The 17911-nt window shown below is 39.7% G+C and overlaps 2 protein-coding genes across 2 annotated transcripts; both read right to left on the bottom strand.

The window, feature by feature from the left end:
* Nucleotides 1–333: 333 nt before the first annotated feature.
* Nucleotides 334–1290, bottom strand: LOC139037222 (olfactory receptor 1L8-like). The gene has a single exon (XM_070473717.1). The coding sequence runs from the start codon at nt 1276–1278 to the stop codon at nt 334–336; it is 945 nt and encodes a 314-aa protein (XP_070329818.1). The 5' UTR covers nt 1279–1290.
* A 10006-nt stretch (nt 1291–11296) lies between these two features.
* On the bottom strand, nt 11297–12238 carry LOC110146680 (olfactory receptor 1L8-like). Its single transcript, XM_020907617.2, has one exon. It carries the CDS (start codon nt 12224–12226, stop codon nt 11297–11299), a length of 930 nt encoding a protein of 309 aa, XP_020763276.2. The 5' UTR covers nt 12227–12238.
* Between the last annotated feature and the right edge of the window lie 5673 nt (nt 12239–17911).

Here is a 17911-nt window from a genome sequence, read left to right on the forward strand (position 1 = left end):
TAATTTTTCATTTATTATATAATTTTTACACACAGTAGGAATGATAAAAGACAGAAATTAGTCCAGGAAATATCTGTGAGAAAAGGCTTATCTCAAAGCAGTATTTCTAAGATGCAATGTGATGAATCTTCATAGAAAAGAGGAGAAATGGTGAGGGGGTGTATCATGATTTAAGCTGAGGCAGAGCCAATTGATGGGTCTTCATCAATGGATGTAACTGACCACAATTCCTATTCTCACATGGGTTAAAAATGCTAACCTCCAAGAGCTTGCTTGTTCACCAAAAACCAGGAGAAACCAGATTCAAATGGGGAAGATTTCCTTGTGTGTTCATCAAGAGGGTGTTGTCTGGGGTTTCCTCCTCCCCAGCAGCTTCCTCAGACCCCGATTCAGGTCTTTGTTTCTTAGGCTGTAGATAAAAGGATTGAGCATGGAGGACAGAACTGTGTAGACAATTGTAGCCACATGGTCCCTGATGGTGTAGGTGGACACAGGCTGTAGATAGACATAGAAGATGCTTCCATAAAAGAGTGTTACCACAGTGAGGTGCGAGCCGCACGTGGAGAAGGCTTTGTGTTTCCCGGAAGTTGAGGGAATTTTGAGAACCATGATGAGGATCCGTATATAAGAGAAAGTAATGCATAGAAAGGGGGTCACCAAAAGAACAGGTCCTTCTGTCATTATCACAATTTCATTGATTAATGTGGGGGAGCAGGACAATTTCATCAGAGGGCTGATGTCACAGAGAAAATGATGGACAACATTAGAGTCACAGAAGGTGAGCTGATTCAGCAGAAGTGTGTGTAGGAGGGAGTGGAGGTGAGGCAATGAACAGGAGAAGGTCACCATCAGGACACAGCGGCGGTGGCTCATGGTGGTGACATAGTGGAAGGGGTCACAGATGGCCACATAGCGGTCAAAGGCCATGACTGCCAGAAGGCAGCTGTCAGTGTTGCCCAGAGCATATATAAAATACATCTGGGTCAGACACCCAGCATAGGAGATGGTCTTATGTGACAGGAAGTTCACCAGCATCCTGGGGACAATGGTTGTTGTGAAGCAAATGTCAGTGAAAGACAGGACACTCAAGAAGAAATACATGGGGGTGTGCAGTTGGGGGTCAGAGCTGACAGCCAGGATGATGAACAGGTTCCCTATTACGGTGACCAGGAATATGATGAGGAAGAGGATAAAGAGTGGCTTCTGGTCCTCGGGCCGAGAGGAGAGTCCCAGGAGGATGAATTCAGAAACACTGCTGGTTTGGTTGAGTCTTTCCATTGGCTTGGGTCTGGGTAAATACAAGAAAGTCTGCTATTTCACATGCTATCATTCCATAGCCCAAATCATGATAACCCAGCAAGTCTTTATTTCCTCTATTTGGTCACCATTACCAGCTATTCAGGCATGGTTCTTGATGTGGACCTCCCTTCCCAAACCCATGGGCATCATAAGTGCTTTATGTTGAAAGTTGGAGGGAGAGAATAAGAGCTTTCCCTTAGAAGTCATCAGAGGTGGACCTATCTGATTCAAGTTCCTTAGATCCCAATCTGGGGAAAGCACTGTTTCCCTACTGGGAACATAGCAATTCAACTGAGAAATCTTTGCCTTTTGTGCCATTCATATTGTAGTTTGGGTGACAGATCATCAACAAACAGAATATGTAATATAATATTATGAAAAAACTCTACATCTGCAGAGTGTTTTAAAAAAGTGTTTTATGTCAACTTCTTAGAGTCAGCACATTCACCCCTGCCTTCTCTATAGACAAATTCCATAAGAATTTCAATCATTTTTAGATATTGGTTATTTATAGATGCTTGGTTACCATAAAAATCTCTACAGTGAACATATTGTATCAATAAAATGTTTAAAATCTTTTTTTTTAGAGGCAGCACACTCTTTCACACATTTTGAACATACATTGGTATACTGTGCACGCATGCTCAGTCACTTCAGTAGTGTCTGACTCTTTGAGACACTATGGACTATAGCCTGCCAGGTACCTCCATCCGTAGGGTTCTCCAGGTAAGAATATTGGAGTAGTTTGCCATTTCCTTCTCCATTGTCATAGTACATTGATGCATTAATATATTACTTCATTGAACAAATAGATACTTACACTTTAGTTGTAAGCTACTAAACAATTTTTAAACCTCAGTTACTTCATATGTAATATTGAACACAAATATCTACATTCTCATGGAAGTTTAGTGAGAGAAAGCAGTTAAAACACTTGGAAGAAAGACAAGCACATTGTAAACATCCACAAGAAGATGTTGATACTCATCAATCCCTGTGTCATCGTTCCTTATGTGCTATTTCCAGATGTTCTCATACTCAGTTAATTCACATGTATAAAATACCCCATTCTTCATTGCTGAATTGTCAGGCTAATTTCAGGATTTTCCAAGATTTTATGGAAGAACACCTTGCTTATGCCTTGAGCTTTGAGTGAATTAGTAGAATTAATAATAATATCCAATTATTTATTGAAAAGTTATTACATGCCACATTTATGCTAAGCACCTCACTACATCCCCCAGAAAGAGGAATGGAGAGGCATGTGTTTTTATCAGGAGACTGAGGCTTATGGAGGTGAAGTGGTTTGCCCAAGGTCATGAAGGAAGTGAGTAGGAATCAGGATTTGAATCCTACTCTGATTTCAGACACACTCTAAGCTCCCAAATGTTATGCTACCCTCCTCTAGTTTTGGTATACTTATTATCTGTCACAATTTGGCACAGGCACTGTTTTCCTCATTTTGAAAATTTCCTACATGAATTATCCTTCTACCCTTTTAAACTGACAGGTCTTTCTTCCTCCATGTTCTTATAGTCGCAAGAGAGTTGACCTATCTTTCTGTGTTGAAGAGATGGTGAAATTTGAAAATTGGAATATCCTTGATTAAAGAGCCCAAACAAGGCAGAAATAATGAGCCATGCTTGACTGGGGTGTGCCTGGTGTGTGGAGTTGTGACTGTGCCATGGACAGTACCCTGAAGACCAAAGTATGAATTTGATTTATCTTGCATCACCTGCTCACAAGCTGATTCCTGATGTTTTATGAATAGTCAGGGAATATCATGTGCCTAAAGAAGTTTATCACACACGGACCAGTATTCAAAAATGAGTCACTTGTGAAAGGTCTGCTTGGGGAATGTGGAATATTAAAAATCAGTGGTGATCTGCTGAATTAATAAGATTGGAGCCTCCAGGTTGTAGGTGTGAGGAACACCCAGGCTGATGACTAGAAAAAGAGGAAGATTTTGGATCTGAGAATCAGGAAGATTAGCTCTAAAAGGACAGGGTGTATGAATGATGCTGGGAATACAACTCTTTCTTTCGTCTTATTTCTATTGAAGGATTTTGCTTCCACCAAAACATATGGTATAGGTGCCTAGAAGTCCAGCTTGATGGATTTAAAACCAAGTGACATATGGAAATGTTACGTGGATCTTATGACTTCTCAATCCATAAAATATTTGAAAGTATCAGGGAGAAAAGAGTAAGGTGCCAAGCTGGGTTGGAGTAGCCAAGTGAGTGGCCAGCTTCTGAAGCTCACCTCGTTGTCCAGATGCTTTTCTTTCCTTCCCAGCCACTCCAGAAGATGATGTGCACCACATCTGCTCATCAGGTCAAATCTGCTTCTCAGCCAAAGTTTAGCTTCTGCATGTGTCTTCCACATACTTCTGGGCTGATTGACAAGGACAGAAGTAGGGATGGAGGAGGAGCTGACATACTACTCCAAAGGGATAACACATTTCCCTTTCCTGACTCAACCTCCATTTCTTCCCTAATGCCTGGCTCCTAGCATGATGCTTCTCCTCCCAGCTCCAGATCTCAGAAGGCAGAGATGCTCTGACTCAAATTGGAGGACTCTCCTATTTGTGGAAGCCCAGCCAGCTTCTCATGAGCCTGAGATCTTTTCTGCTGGTCTCTGTGGCATTTATTAGGCTGAGGGAGTCATGATGTGAGGACCTCTCAGAGGAGTTTGTCTTGAATCTCTGTAGACAGAGAAAGCAAATGGGAATCACAGCCAGCACTGCCGACTCCAAGGGGACAGAGGACCCCTGAGGCTTCCTGTTAAGGTGTTGGCACTAATCTCAGAGTTTCTGAGCCTCAGTACATCATCTCAAGACTATGCTTCAGTTTCACTATGGGCTTTCATGAGTGGATAAATATTTATGTGGGTGAGTACTTTTATTTCAGGGGATTCAGGTGTGGACCAAGGTGTAGTCTAGATTTGGCAGATCATAAGTCAGTATGGGAACACTGTACTTTTCAGGGGATTCAGTTGAGGGAGATCAATGGTGTGTATGTGCTTGCCAGAGTCTGCGGAGGCATGTGGATTAGATTTTTTCTGTGTGGGATTAGGTTAATATTAATGTATCTTTAATGCACAGGGTCAGGCAAAATTTATTGTCATATTTAACAAAGGAGCTTCAGAAAAAATATATGTATTTCAGAGTTCATGTGGTATGCATACAAAATAGAATATTACTCAGCCAGGAAAAATGAAATCTTGCCCCTGGCAACAACATGGATAGACCTAGAGCAGTGTTTTGAGGTTAAGTTCTTTATTTAATTTTTTTAAATTGAGGAATGGTTGATAAACAATATTATGTAAATTAGGGTATCCAACATAGTGAGTCACAATTTTTAAAGGTCATACTGCATTTACAGCTATTATAAAATATTGGGTATATTTTCTGTGCTGAACAATATGTCCTTGTAGCTTATTTATTTTCTACATAGTGGTTTGTACCTCTTAATTCTCTACCCCTATCTTGTCTCTTCCCTCTCTCTTTGTCTACTGCTAATCTATAGTTTGGTGTATGTATCTATGAGTCCGTCTTTTTAAAATTTTCAGTAGTTTGTCTTTTAATAGTCTATATATAAGTGATATCATATAGTATTTGTCTCTGTTGTTTTTTTAGGGAAATTGTTTCATTAAGTGTTTTTTTTTTTTAATTTTTATTAGTTGGAGGCTAATTACTTTACATCATTACAGTAGTTTTTGTTATACATTGATATGAATTAGCCATGGATTTACATGTACGCCCCATCCCAGTCCCCCTTCCCACCTCCCTCTCCACCCGATCCCTCTGGGTCTTCCCAGTGCACCAGGCCCGAGCACTTGTCTCATGTACCCAACCTGAGCTGGTTATCCGTTTCACCCTAGATAATATACATGTTTCAATGCTGTTCTCCTGAAACATCCCACCCTCGCCTTCTCCCAGAGTCCACAAGTCTGTTCCATACATCTGTGTCTCTTTTTCTGTTTTGCATATAGGGTTACCGTTACCATCTTTCTAAAGTCCATATATATGTGTTAGTATACTGTAATGGTCTTTATCTTTCTGGCTTACTTTGCTCTGTATAATGGGCTCCAGTTTCATCCATCTCATTAGAACTGATTCAAATGAATTCTTTTTAATGGCTGAGTAATATTCCATGGTGTATATGTACCACAGCTTCCTCATCCATTCGTCTGCTGATGGGCATCTGGGTTGCTTCCATGTCCTGGCTATTATAAACAGTGCTGCGATGAACATTGGGGTGCATGTGTCTCTTTCAGATCTGGTTTCCTTGGTGTGTATGCCCAGAAGTGGGATTGCTGGGTCATATGGCAGTTCTATTTCCAGCTTTTTAAGAAATCTCCACACTGTTCTCCATAGTGGCTGTACTAATTTGCATTCCCACCAATAGTGTAAGAGGGTTCCCTTTTCTCCACACCCTCTCCAGCATTTATTGCTTGTAGACTTTTGGATAGCAGCCATCCTGACTGGCATGTAATGGTACCTCATTGTGGTTTTGATTTGCATTTCTCTGATAATGAGTGATGTTGAGCATGTTTTCATGTGTTTGTTAGCCATCTGTATGTCTTCCTTGGAGAAATGTCTGTTGAGTTCTTTGGCCCATTTTTTGATTGGGTCATTTATTTTTCTGGAGTTGAGCTGGAGGAGTTGCTTGTATATTTTTGAGATTAATCCTTTGTCTGTTGCTTCGTTTGCTATTATTTTCTCCCAATCTGAGGGCTGTCTTTTCACCTTGCTTATAGTTTCCTTTGTTGTGCAAAAGCTTTTAAGTTTCATTAGGTCCCATTTGTTTATTTTTGCTTTTATTTCTGAAATTCTGGGATGTGGGTCATAGAGGATCCTGCTGTGATTTATGTCGGAGAGTGTTTTGCCTATGTTCTCCTCTAGGAGTTTGATAGTTTCTGGTCTTACATTTAGATCTTTAATCCATTTTGAGTTTATTTTTGTGTATGGTGTTAGAAAGTGTTCTAGTTTCATTCTTTTACAGGTGGTTGACCAGTTTTCCGAGCACCACTTGTTAAAGAGGTTATCTTTTTTCCATTGTATATCCTTGCCTCCTCAGTGATTCTTTAAATTCTATAGTGCTTTACAACTTTTAAAAGTTTCACTTACACAATTTCATATAATCCCACAGTAACCCTTTTTAACAAGTTCCCTACCCCTATGTTTCCCCTCCCCTTCTCCTTCTCCCCACTGGTAACTACTAGTTCTTTCTGTATACTTGTGAGTCTGTAACCATTTGTTCTATGCAAAGTTATTATAATAGTATTGACCTTATTTCTTAAGATGTACATCTCCACAAGTTATTTATTTATAACTAGAAGTTTGTATCTTTTAGTGCCCTTCAACTATACCCTCTCCCCTTCAAAGTCCATCTCCTCTGACTACCACCTGTCTCTTCTCTGTATATGTGAGACTTTTCATTTTGTTTTGCTTGTTTTGTTTTTGAGATTCCACATTAAAGTGAGATCATATGATATTTTTCTTTCTCTGTGTGATTATTTCACTTAGCATCATACCCTCTAAGTTCATCTGTGTTGTTGCAAATGGCAAGATACCATTTTTTTTTTCTGGCTGAGTAATATTCTATTTTGTATGCATACCACAGTGTTTTAAAATCTATTTATCTACTGATGGATACTTAATTAGCTTTCATATTTCCTCTATGGTAAACAATGCTTCAGTGAACTTTAGGGTGCACTTTTTTTTTTCCACTTAGTGTTTGCTTTCCTCAGGTAAATGATCAGAAGTGAAATTGCTGGATCATGTGTCAGTTCTATGTTTAACTCTTTGAGTTCCTTCCAGTATAATTTCCCACCCAATTTAAATCTGCTGTAGTTAAAAGACCAATTAGATTCCAACATATAGGGTGGAGGACCGCAGCATGTCTCTCTTGTACTCAGGTGCCTGCTTTAACCAAGGTGTCATCCTGGTTACAGAAACATAAAGCAGCAATTGCTCACTGACAGTCACAGTATGTCACTGATGTTCAAAGGCAGGTACCCTCTCTTAGTGCTACAGCAAATGTAACAGCAATATGTGACTAAAGTGATAATCCTAACTTACTATTGTCTAGGCAGGTCTTTAAGAAACTCATTAATATCTTCTCTCTAAATTGTATACAAAATGTCTTAGGAAATTATTATAGTTTGGCTTTGGCTCAATACTTCATCTCTTGGAAAAATGAACCCTGGAAACATTCTGTATTGGCCCTGACTCATCAGTACACATTCGAGAGGCAGTTAAAAGCACTACAATATTGTAAAGTAATTAGCCTCCAACTAATAAAAATAAATGGAAAAAAAAAACTTAAAAAAAACCCTACTATACTCTTGCTTTGACATAGTTATGTAATAAAGGTATATTGAATCCCTTTCCTGCCTTTATTTTTCATTAGGTGATCTCACTTCAGCTGCCTTAGTTCTTTCACTTTTTCCAATTACTACCTGTCCTAAAACTAAGATCATGGCATCCGGTCCCATCACTTCATGGCAAATAAATGGGGAAACAATGGAAACAGTGAGAGACTTTACTTTTTTGGGCTCCAAAATCACTGCAGATGGTGATTGCAGCCATGAAATTAAAAGACACTTGCTCCTTGAAAGAAAAACTGTGACCAATTTAGACAGCACATTAAAAAGCAGAGACATTACTTTGCCGACAAAGGTCTGTTTAGTCAAAGCTATGGTCTCCCCAGTAGTCATGAATGGGTGTGAGAGTTGGACTATAAAGAAACCTGAGCAGCAAAGAATTGATGATTTTGAACTGTGGTATTGGAGAAGACTCTTGAGAGTCCCTTGGACTGCAAGGAGTTCAAACTAGTCAGTCCTAAAGGACTAGGCAGCATATTAAAAAGTAGAGACATTACTTTGCTAGCAAAGATCCATTTAGTCAAAGCTATGGTTTTCCCAGTAGTCATGTATGGATGTGAGAGTTGGATTATAAAGAAAGCTGAGTGCCAAAGAATTGATGCTTTTGAACTCTGGTATTGGAGCATACTCTTGAGAGTCCCTTGGACAGCCAGGAGATCCAACCAGTCCATCCTAAAGGAAATCAGTCCTGAATATACACTGGAAGGTCTGATGCTGAAGCTGAAACTTCAATCCTTTGGCCAACTGATGCGAAAAACGGACTCATTGGAAAAGACCCTGATGCTGGGAAAGATTGAAGGCAGGAGGAGAAGGGGATGACAGAGGCTGAGATGGTTGGGTGGCATCACTTACTCAATGGACATGAGTTTGAGCAAGCTCCAGGAGTTGGTGATGGACAGGGAAGCCTGGCTTGCTGCAGTCCATGGGGTCACAAAAAGTTGGACACGGCTGAACGACTGAACAGAACTGAGCCTATTCTAACCCAGACCGCACCTCTCTGGATAATCAGCTCTGGTTCAACTCTACTGCCTTCTGTAGGCATGCAGAAAGATGAGGCTCTCCGGAGCTGCTTCTTTTGTCCATTTGTAGAAAGAAGTGCAACACTAGTGACTCATATGGTAAAGAATCTTCCTGCAATGCAGGAAACCCAAACTTGATCCCCAGGTTGAGGAGATCCCCTGGAGAAGGGAATGGCTACCCACTCCAGTATTCTTGCCTGGAGAATCCCATGGACAGAAGAACCAGGCAGGCTACAGTCCACGGGATCCCAAAGACTTGGACTTGACTGAGTGATTTCAAACCAGAAGACCAGAAGGAAGTAGAAAGACAAAGAATGATGGGATTTTCTCTAAATAGAGGGACTGAGGCATTACCCATGATCAGTCTTAATTTGGCCCAGCTAGAGGAAGTCATGCTCCAGAACATTTTTCCTTTAGAAGTAGGCACAGTCAAAATTTGTTGTTGTTGTTCAGTTGCTAAGTCATGTCTGACTCTTGGAGACCCCAAGGACTGTAGCACACCAGGCTCCTTTGTTCCTCATTATCTCCTGGAGTTTGCTCAAATTCATGTCCATTGAGTCAGTGATGCTAACTAGCTCATCCTCTGCTGACCGCTTCTCCTCTTGCCCTCAATCTTTCCCAGCATCAGGGCCTTTTCCAATGAGTCAGCTCTTTACATTAAGTAGCCAAAGTATTGGAGCTTCAGCTTCAGCACCAGTCCTTCCAATGAATGTTCAGAGTTGATTTCTTTTAGGATCGACAGATTTGATCTCCTTGCTGTCCAAGGGATTCTCAAGAGTCTTCTCCAGCACTGCAGTTCAAAAGCATCAATTCTGTGGTGTTCAGCCTTCTTTATGGTCCAACTCTCATGTCCATATGTGACTGCTGGAAAAACCATAACTTTGACTACACAGGCCTTGGCAGGCAAACTGGTTGGAATTTAAACATAATTTTCAGCAGCATTGTCTCCTTTGGTATGGACATGTAAATCATACCCTTAACTTAAATCAATTGGATTCCCAAGACAAAGAGTAAACTGGTGAAAGTGTTCATTGCTCAGTTGTGTCCAACCCTTTGTGACCCCATGGAACTGTAGCCCACCAGGCTCCTCTGTCCACGAAATTCTCCAGACAAGAATACTGGAGTGGGTTGCCATACCCTTCTCCAGGGATCTTCACAGGATCGAACCTGGGTCTCCTGCATTGCAGGTAGGTTCTTTACCGTCTGAGCCACCACATGAGACAAAGAGAAAGTTGGTGAGTTGAAGGTAAATTTTGTGAGGTGAAGGGTAACACTACCCTTGACCCTCTCATTCCCTTGTAGTCAGATGAAGCACACATTTGGCTGGTATTAATCTTTATTGTGCAACAGTGATGAATCATCCCCAAAGCCTTTGCTTATTATCCCCAGGTTCCCAGCTTTTTTTTTTTTAACTGATGCATCATTTTTATTTAGTAAAATGACAAATATTATGTGTACAGCTTTTTACTGATGACTTGGTCATCTATTTCTTATTGATGACCATTTAATTTGTGCTTAGTTTTTCCTAATATAAAATACTATGAATATTTTTGGGTTTTTAATAAATATAAAGTACATAAAATGCAGAATTTCCACACTGCTTTCTAAAGTGGTTGTGTAATTTTATATTACCGATCACTGCCTCTAGGTCATGAGGTTATGGTTATTTTTAAATTTTTACTTCAAAATTCTTTGTATTATGTTTCTATACTAAAAAAAGACTTGAAGTTTCTAGAAGAAATATTAAATTACATATTTTAAAAATATAGTGTAGGAAGAGATGGAGGAAAGAATGGTTTCAACATTCCTATTGTGGAATGGGTAATTTCTTGGTTTTTGTTCTTTCTGGTCATTAGCAATTTTTAATTGTTTGGAAAAAATGAGGAAATTGTAAAGAAAGAAAGACATAGCAATATAATAAAGGAGGAATGGAAAAGCAAGAGAAGAGAAAAAGTGAAAAGTTAAGTTTTAAACAAGAAAAAAATTTGAAAGAGAAAAATGAGGAATTATGAAAATCTTCAAATTGAAAATCAGCAAAAATGTATTTTCTCCTTCTCCTCCTCCTCCCTCTCTCCTTTCTTCCTTTCCCTTTTCAAATGTTCACAAAGGCATCCAAGAACTACAAATTAGGAAATTATTTTTAGCGATGTACTGAAATGTGATGAATGTTGGTGGATAAGTCTTGAAAAGAGAGCAATTTGTTCAGGAAGTACCCATGGGAAAAGGATTAGTTTAAAGCATCTCATTTGGAAGATTCAGTGTGATGACTCTTCATAGGAAAGAGGAAAAATAGAGAGGGAAAGTATCTTGATTAGGCAGAGGCAGAGCCAACTGAAGGATCATCATCACTAGATGTAATTATTCATAATGCCTCTTCTCACATGGGTTAAATAAATCCATGGCTGATTCATGTCAATGTATGACAAAAACCACTATAATATTGTAAAGTAATTAGCCTCCAACTAATAAAAATAAGTGGGGAAAAAAAAAAAGCTAACCTCCAAGAACTTTCTTGTTTACCAAGAATCGGCAGAAACCAGATTCAAGTGGAGCAGAATCCACACGTGTGTTCCTCACGCGGGTGCTGCCTATGGTTTCCTTCTAACCACCAGCTTCCTCAGGCCCTGTTTCAAGTCTGTGTTTCTCAGGCTGTAGATAAAGGGATTGAGGGTGGAAGTTAAAACTGTGTAGACAATTGTAGCCATGTGGTCCCTGACAGTGTAGGTGGATACAGGCTGTAAATAGACATAGAAGATGCTTCCGTAAAAGAGTGTTACCACAGTGAGGTGAGACCCACACGTGGAGAAGGCTTTGCGTTTCCCAGCAGCTGAGGGAATTTTGAGAACCGCAAGGAGGATTTGTATATAAGAAAAAGTAATGCATAGAAAAGGAGTCACCAAAAAAACAGATCCTTCTATCATCATAACCATTTCATTGATAAATGTGGAGGAGCAGGATAATTTCACCAGAGGGCTGAAGTCACAGAGGAAGTGGTGGATAATATTAGAGTCACAGAAAGTGACCTGATTCAGCAGAAGTGTGTGTAGGAGTGAGTGGAGGTGAGGCAATGAGCAGGAGAAGGTCACCATCAGGACACAGCAGCGGTGGCTCATGGTGGTGACATAGTGGAAGGGGTCACAGATGGCCACATAGCGGTCAAAGGCCATGACTACTAGAAGCCAACTGTCAGTGTTGCCCAAGGCATATATAAAATACATCTGGGTCAGACACCCAGCATAGGAGATGGTTTTATGTGACAGGAAGTTCACCAGCATCCTGGGGACAATGGTTGTTGTGAAGCAAATGTCAATGAAAGACAGGAAACTCAAGAAGAAATACATAGGGGTTTGGAGCTGGGAGTCAGAGTGGATGGCCAGGATGATGAGCAGGTTCCCTGTTATGGTGACCAGGTAAATGATGAGGAAGAGGATGAAGAGTGGCTTCTGGTCCTCAGGCCGGGAGGAGAGTCCCAGGAGGATGAACTCAGAGACACTGCTGGTTTGGTTGAGTCTTTCCATTGACTTGTGTCTAGTTATACACAAGAAGGTTTGTTATTTGTCCTGTTCCAATTCCACAGCCCAAATCATGAGACCCCAGCAAGTCTTTGTTTCCTCTATTTGGTCACTATTAGCAGCTGTGCTGGGAAAGCTTGTCCAGCTTATGGTCATTGATGTGGTCCTCCCTTCCCAAATCCATGGGCATCATAAGGGCCTAATATTGCAAGCTGGAGAAACAGAGGAAGAGTTTTCCTTTAGAAATTGCCAGAGGTGGTCCTCTTTGATTCAAGTTCCTTAGTTCCTATTTTGGGAAAAGTCCCATTTCCTTACTGGGAACATAGCAATAAAACTGAGCTATCTTTGCCTTTGTAGTTTATGTTGTACTTGGGAGATAGATAATCAGCAAACAAATACGTAATATAATATCAGGTAGGGATAAATTTTGTTAACCAAATACAGCAACATAAGAGAATGGAGCTGACTGTGGAGTGGAGGTGGAGGTATTTTAGATAGGGAAGTCAGAGGGCTCTCATTTTATATTAAAGCAAATTCTGTTACATAATTCTAAAGTTTTTCTTTGCATTGTTTTGGATAGAATAAGAACATTTGTGAAAATAACCAACAGGACAAATCTAGGAGGAATGGTGAATGTAGTTCAACAGTATTTTTTCCTCCTCTTGGCAGAGAATGAGAGGTTCATCCTTCTTAGCTCATGGGATGCTATCATCACCAGTCTGTGCAAGTTGTACAGAATTGTTCCTTTCTTTAATTTCCCTGTCCTAAATCTCATGCATACAGGATGGGCATCCTTTGTTGATTATTCATTTAAAAGATTCCTCTTTCATATGTTTATTCAGAAAACATATGAGAAACATATTTATATACATTTTTTTTTCAATCATATCCAGTTGTCCAGCAGTGGATATTGAAAAAGTCTGTTTCTTGGTAATGTAAAAAACTAGGTAATGAGAGATCTTACACCAGCAAAGTGCTTTAAATAAACTTTTTTAGAGTCATAATGTCCACCCATGCCTTGTGAATAGACATATTTCAAAGGGATTTTCAAGCATTTTGAGACATTGCTTGTATATTTTTGGTTACTGTAAAAATCTCTACAATACTTACTTACATTATCCCTCACTGTCAAATTATCAGGCTAATTTCAGATTTTTACAAGATTTTATGAAAGAAATGTTTGTTTAGGCATTTAGCTTTGAGTGAATCAGTATTTATTACTTAAAGCTCAATGCATAACCAATATTTCTTTCATAAAATCTTGTAAAAACCTGAACACGTCCTGATGGTTCAGTGGGTAATGAATCCTCTTGCAATGCAGGAGATGTAGGAGATGCGAATTCGATCTATAGTTTGAAAGATCCCCTGGAGAAGTAAATGGCAATGCACTCCAGCATTCTTGCCTGAAAAATCCCATGGGCAGAGCAACTTGGGGGGTTACAGTCCCCCCAAGTTTGCAGAGTCAACACGACTACTGAGCGACTAAGTGAGCAAATGAAGTGACTATTGTTATTAACCAATATGAAAAGTTTTTTAGATGTTGTGCTTATGCTAAACATCTCACTAAACCCCGCAATAAAGAATTGGGAGACATGTGTTGTTATCAGGTGCCTGAGTTTTATGGAGATGAAGCAATTTGCCCAAGGTCGCTAAGGAAGTGAATAGCCATCAGGATTTGAACTCCACTCTGATTTCAGACTCACTTTAAGTGTATACTCTCAAACTAAATCTCTTCTAGTTTTGGTATATTAATTTTCTATCGCAATCAGGCAAGGTTCTCTTTTATCATTTTGATAATTTCCTACATGAATGACCTTCCATTCCCCTTAACTGACAATGTTTCTTCTCCCATACTCACTTGCAAGAGAGGTGAGTTATCATTCTGTGTTGTAGAGATGGTGGAATTTGAAAATATGAATATCCATGATTAACTGGCCATAATCAGGCAGAAATAATTGGCCATGCATGACCGGGATGTGTCTGTATGTGGAGCTGTGGCCCTGTGGTGGACACTGCACTGGGTTGAAGACAAAAAGTAAGGGTTTGTTTTGTCCTGCATCACCTGCTCACAAGGTGTTTCCTGATGTTTTGTGAATAACAAGGGAGACACCTTGTTTTTGTCTGTAAAGCAGTTTATCACACACAAATCAATGTTTAAAAAAATGAGTCATTTGTGAAAGGGCTGCTTGGGGAATGTTCAATGAACAATTAGTGGAGATTGGGTGAATGCATGGGGTTGAGTGTTCCAGGTTGTAGATCTGAGGAACACTCAGGCTGATGACTAGAAAAAAGGAGGAAGGCTTTGGGTCTGAGAATCAGGAAGAACATTCTAAAGGCACAGGGTGAGTGAATGAGGCTGGGGGTACAATAGTTTTTGTCTTTATTCTACTTATGGGCTCTGCTTCCATTAAAACATGTGGTATAGGGAGACTTCTCTGGTGGCCCAGTGACTAAGACTTCATGCTGCCAGTGCAGGGGGCTTGGGTTTGATCATTGATCTGGGAACTAGATCCCACATGACATAATTAAGAATTCATATGCTACAACTAGGAGTCTGCATGCTGCAACTAAGACCTGGTGAAGCCAACATTTAAAAAAATGTGGTATATAATCAATTCATGTATTTTGATGAATTTGGCCATATGTATATCCCATGGTACCATCATCACAATCAAAGTAATAAACATATTTTTACATGTTAAGTGGCAAGAAGACAACATGGAATTTACCCTCTTAACAAGACTTTACGTACACAACACCATAATTTGTTAACTACAGGCATTATTCATCAGTGTAATTGATTATGTACAACTTTAAATATTAAATATTCCCCAATGAAAGTGAGCAAAAACAAACAAACAAAAAAACCTACATGCTTTTCTACCTTCTGTAACTTGTTTTTGCTTAACTTTTAGAGATCCATTCTATTGCTTGAAATTTAGTTTTGAAGCTTTCCAATAAAATTTGTTATGATTAAAAAAAAATAAAAAAATAAAAAATGTGGTATAGATAGCTTAGAAGTCCAACTGGATGGATTTAAAATGGCATATGGAAATTTTACTTGGACCTTATGATTTCTCAATCTATGAGATATTTGAAAGTATCTGGGAGGAAAGAGTAAGGTACCAAACTGGATTGGAGTAGCCAAGTGGGTGGCCAGTTTCCTGAAGCTCACCTCCATGTCCAGATGCTTTTCTTTCCTTCCCAGCCCCTCCAGAAGCTGATCTGCACCACTTCTGTGCATCAGGTCAAGTCTGCTTCTCACACAAAGCTCAGTTTCTTCATGAACTTCTGGGCTGATTGACAAGGAGAGAAGCTGTGATGGAGAAGGAGCTGATATGCTACTCCAAAGGGATAACACGTTTTCCTTCCCTGACTTCAACCCCCTTTTATTCCCTAACACCTGGTCCCTAGCTCACTGCTGCTTCTCCCAGCTCCAGGTCACAGAAGGCAGAGATGCTCTGGCTCAAGTGGGAGGACCCTCATGATTGTGGAAGCCCAGCCAGCTTCTCATGAGTCGGAGGTCTGCTCTCCTGGCCTCTGGGGCACTTGTTAGGCTGAGGGAGTTGAGGTGTGATGACCTCTCCAGGGAGTTTGTCCCCACAGAGGGAGTAGAGAGTAGGCAGAGAAAGCAGAATGGGACTCACAGTCAGCACTGCTGACTCCACGGGGACAGGGGGACCCCTGAGGCTTCCTGTTTAGATGTTAGGACTAATCTCAGAGCTTCCAAACCTCACTGCGACATCTCAAGGGCATGCTTCAGTTTCCTCTACTATGGATTATCAAGAGTGGACAAATATTTATGTGGGTGAATACTTTTATTTTTGGAGACTCGGATGTGGACCAAGGTGTATTCTAGGTGTTGGGAAGGCATAAGTCGATGTTAAAGGCTACCGTTTTCAGGGGTTTCTGTGGGGGTAGATCAATGGTGTGTGCATGCTTTCCACTGTCTGTCTGCATGTGGACTAAATATTTTACTAGGTGGGATTGCTGCTACTACTGCTAAGTCCCTTTAGTCATGTCCGACTCTGTGCGACCCTATAGACTGCAGCCCACCAGGCTCCCCTGTCCCTGGGATTCTCCAGGCAAGAACACTGGAGTGGGGTGCCATTGCCTTCTCCGTAGGTGGGATTAGGTCAACATTAATGTATATTTAAAGGGCAGGCTCTAGCAAAAGTTACTGTCACATTAAGCAAAGGAGCTTTGGAAAAAAATGTGTGTATTTCATAGTTTAGACCAAGAGCAGTGTTTTGAGGTTAAGTGTTGGGGAAAGGAGATATTTACTAGAATATTGGCTTTGTTACTTAGTAGTTGCTTTTAATAAGCTTCTTTGCCTCTATGAGCTAATCTGACAAATCAGTGTAACAATTCTGGCACCAAAACATGAAATGAAACTTCCTTTTGAGTTCTATACTGAGAATATTGTATATTAAAGTGAATAATACCTACAACAATATTATAGGAAATAAAACACATTCTGCTACCACCCTCAGAGTACCACTGCCTCACACAGAACATGTATCTTTTGAAGAATGATCACTACAGTAATGTTAGTTAACACGTCCATACACTTACATGGTTACAACTTATTGACTTGTTTTGGTGAGAACTTTTATATCTGCTCACTCAGAAATTTAAAAAAAAATTTTTTTCAAATTGAGGTATAGTTGATGTACAATATTATATAAGTTTGGGTATCCAACACAGTGATTCATAATTTTTAAAGTCATATTCCATTTATAGTTACTATAAAATAGTGTGTATATTCCATGTGCTTAACAATATGTCCTTGTAAGTTACTTATTTTCTGCATAGTGGTTGGTAACTCCTAATTCTCTACCCCTGTCTTGCCTCTTCCCTACTGCTAACCTATAGTTTGTTCATGTATCCATGAATCTGTGTCTTTTTTTCAGTAGTTTTTTTCAGCAGTTTATATATAAGTATTATCAGACAGTACTTGTCTTTCTCTGTTTTATTTTTTAAGGGGAAGTTGTTTTATTTAGATCCTTATTTTTATTCAATGAAAGATTCTTTAAATTATATAGTGCTTTACAATTTTGAGGTTTCACTTACATGATTTCATATAATTCCATAATAACCTTTAAAAAAATCCCTAACCCTATATTGCCCCTCCTCTCTTCCCTCTCACCAGTGGTAGCCACTAATTTGTTCTCTGTATCTGTGAGTCAGTAATCATCTGTCCTCATACAGAGTTATTACCTTATTATTGACCATACTTCTTATGATGTATATTGCATCTCTGCAGCTTATTTATTTATAACTGGAAGCTTGTATCTCTTAATCCCCTTCCACTTTCCCCCTTCCCTCCAAATCCCCTCTGGCTGTCACCCATTTGTTCTCTGTATTTATGAGTCTGTTTTCATTTTGTTTTGCTTTTTAGATTTCATATTAAAGTGATATCATATGGTATTTTTCTTTCTCTGTGTGACTTATTTCACTTAGCATAATATCCTCAAGTTCATCCATCTTGTTGCAAATGGCAAGATTTCATTTTTTATGGCTGAGTAATATTTCATTTTATATGCATGTTACCAAAAGATATGTAGGGTTTGGCTGCTCACCTCTCAAAAGTCAACAGACAGACCAGGTTGGTGGAAAGGAAAGTTTGCTTTATTTCAGGTGCTGGCAACAGCGGGGGAGGGTGGCCAACATCTGTCCAAAGGCCGACTT

The sequence above is a fragment of the Odocoileus virginianus genome, chromosome 2 (assembly GCF_023699985.2).
Source record: "Odocoileus virginianus isolate 20LAN1187 ecotype Illinois chromosome 2, Ovbor_1.2, whole genome shotgun sequence".
Lineage (NCBI taxonomy): Eukaryota > Metazoa > Chordata > Mammalia > Artiodactyla > Cervidae > Odocoileus > Odocoileus virginianus.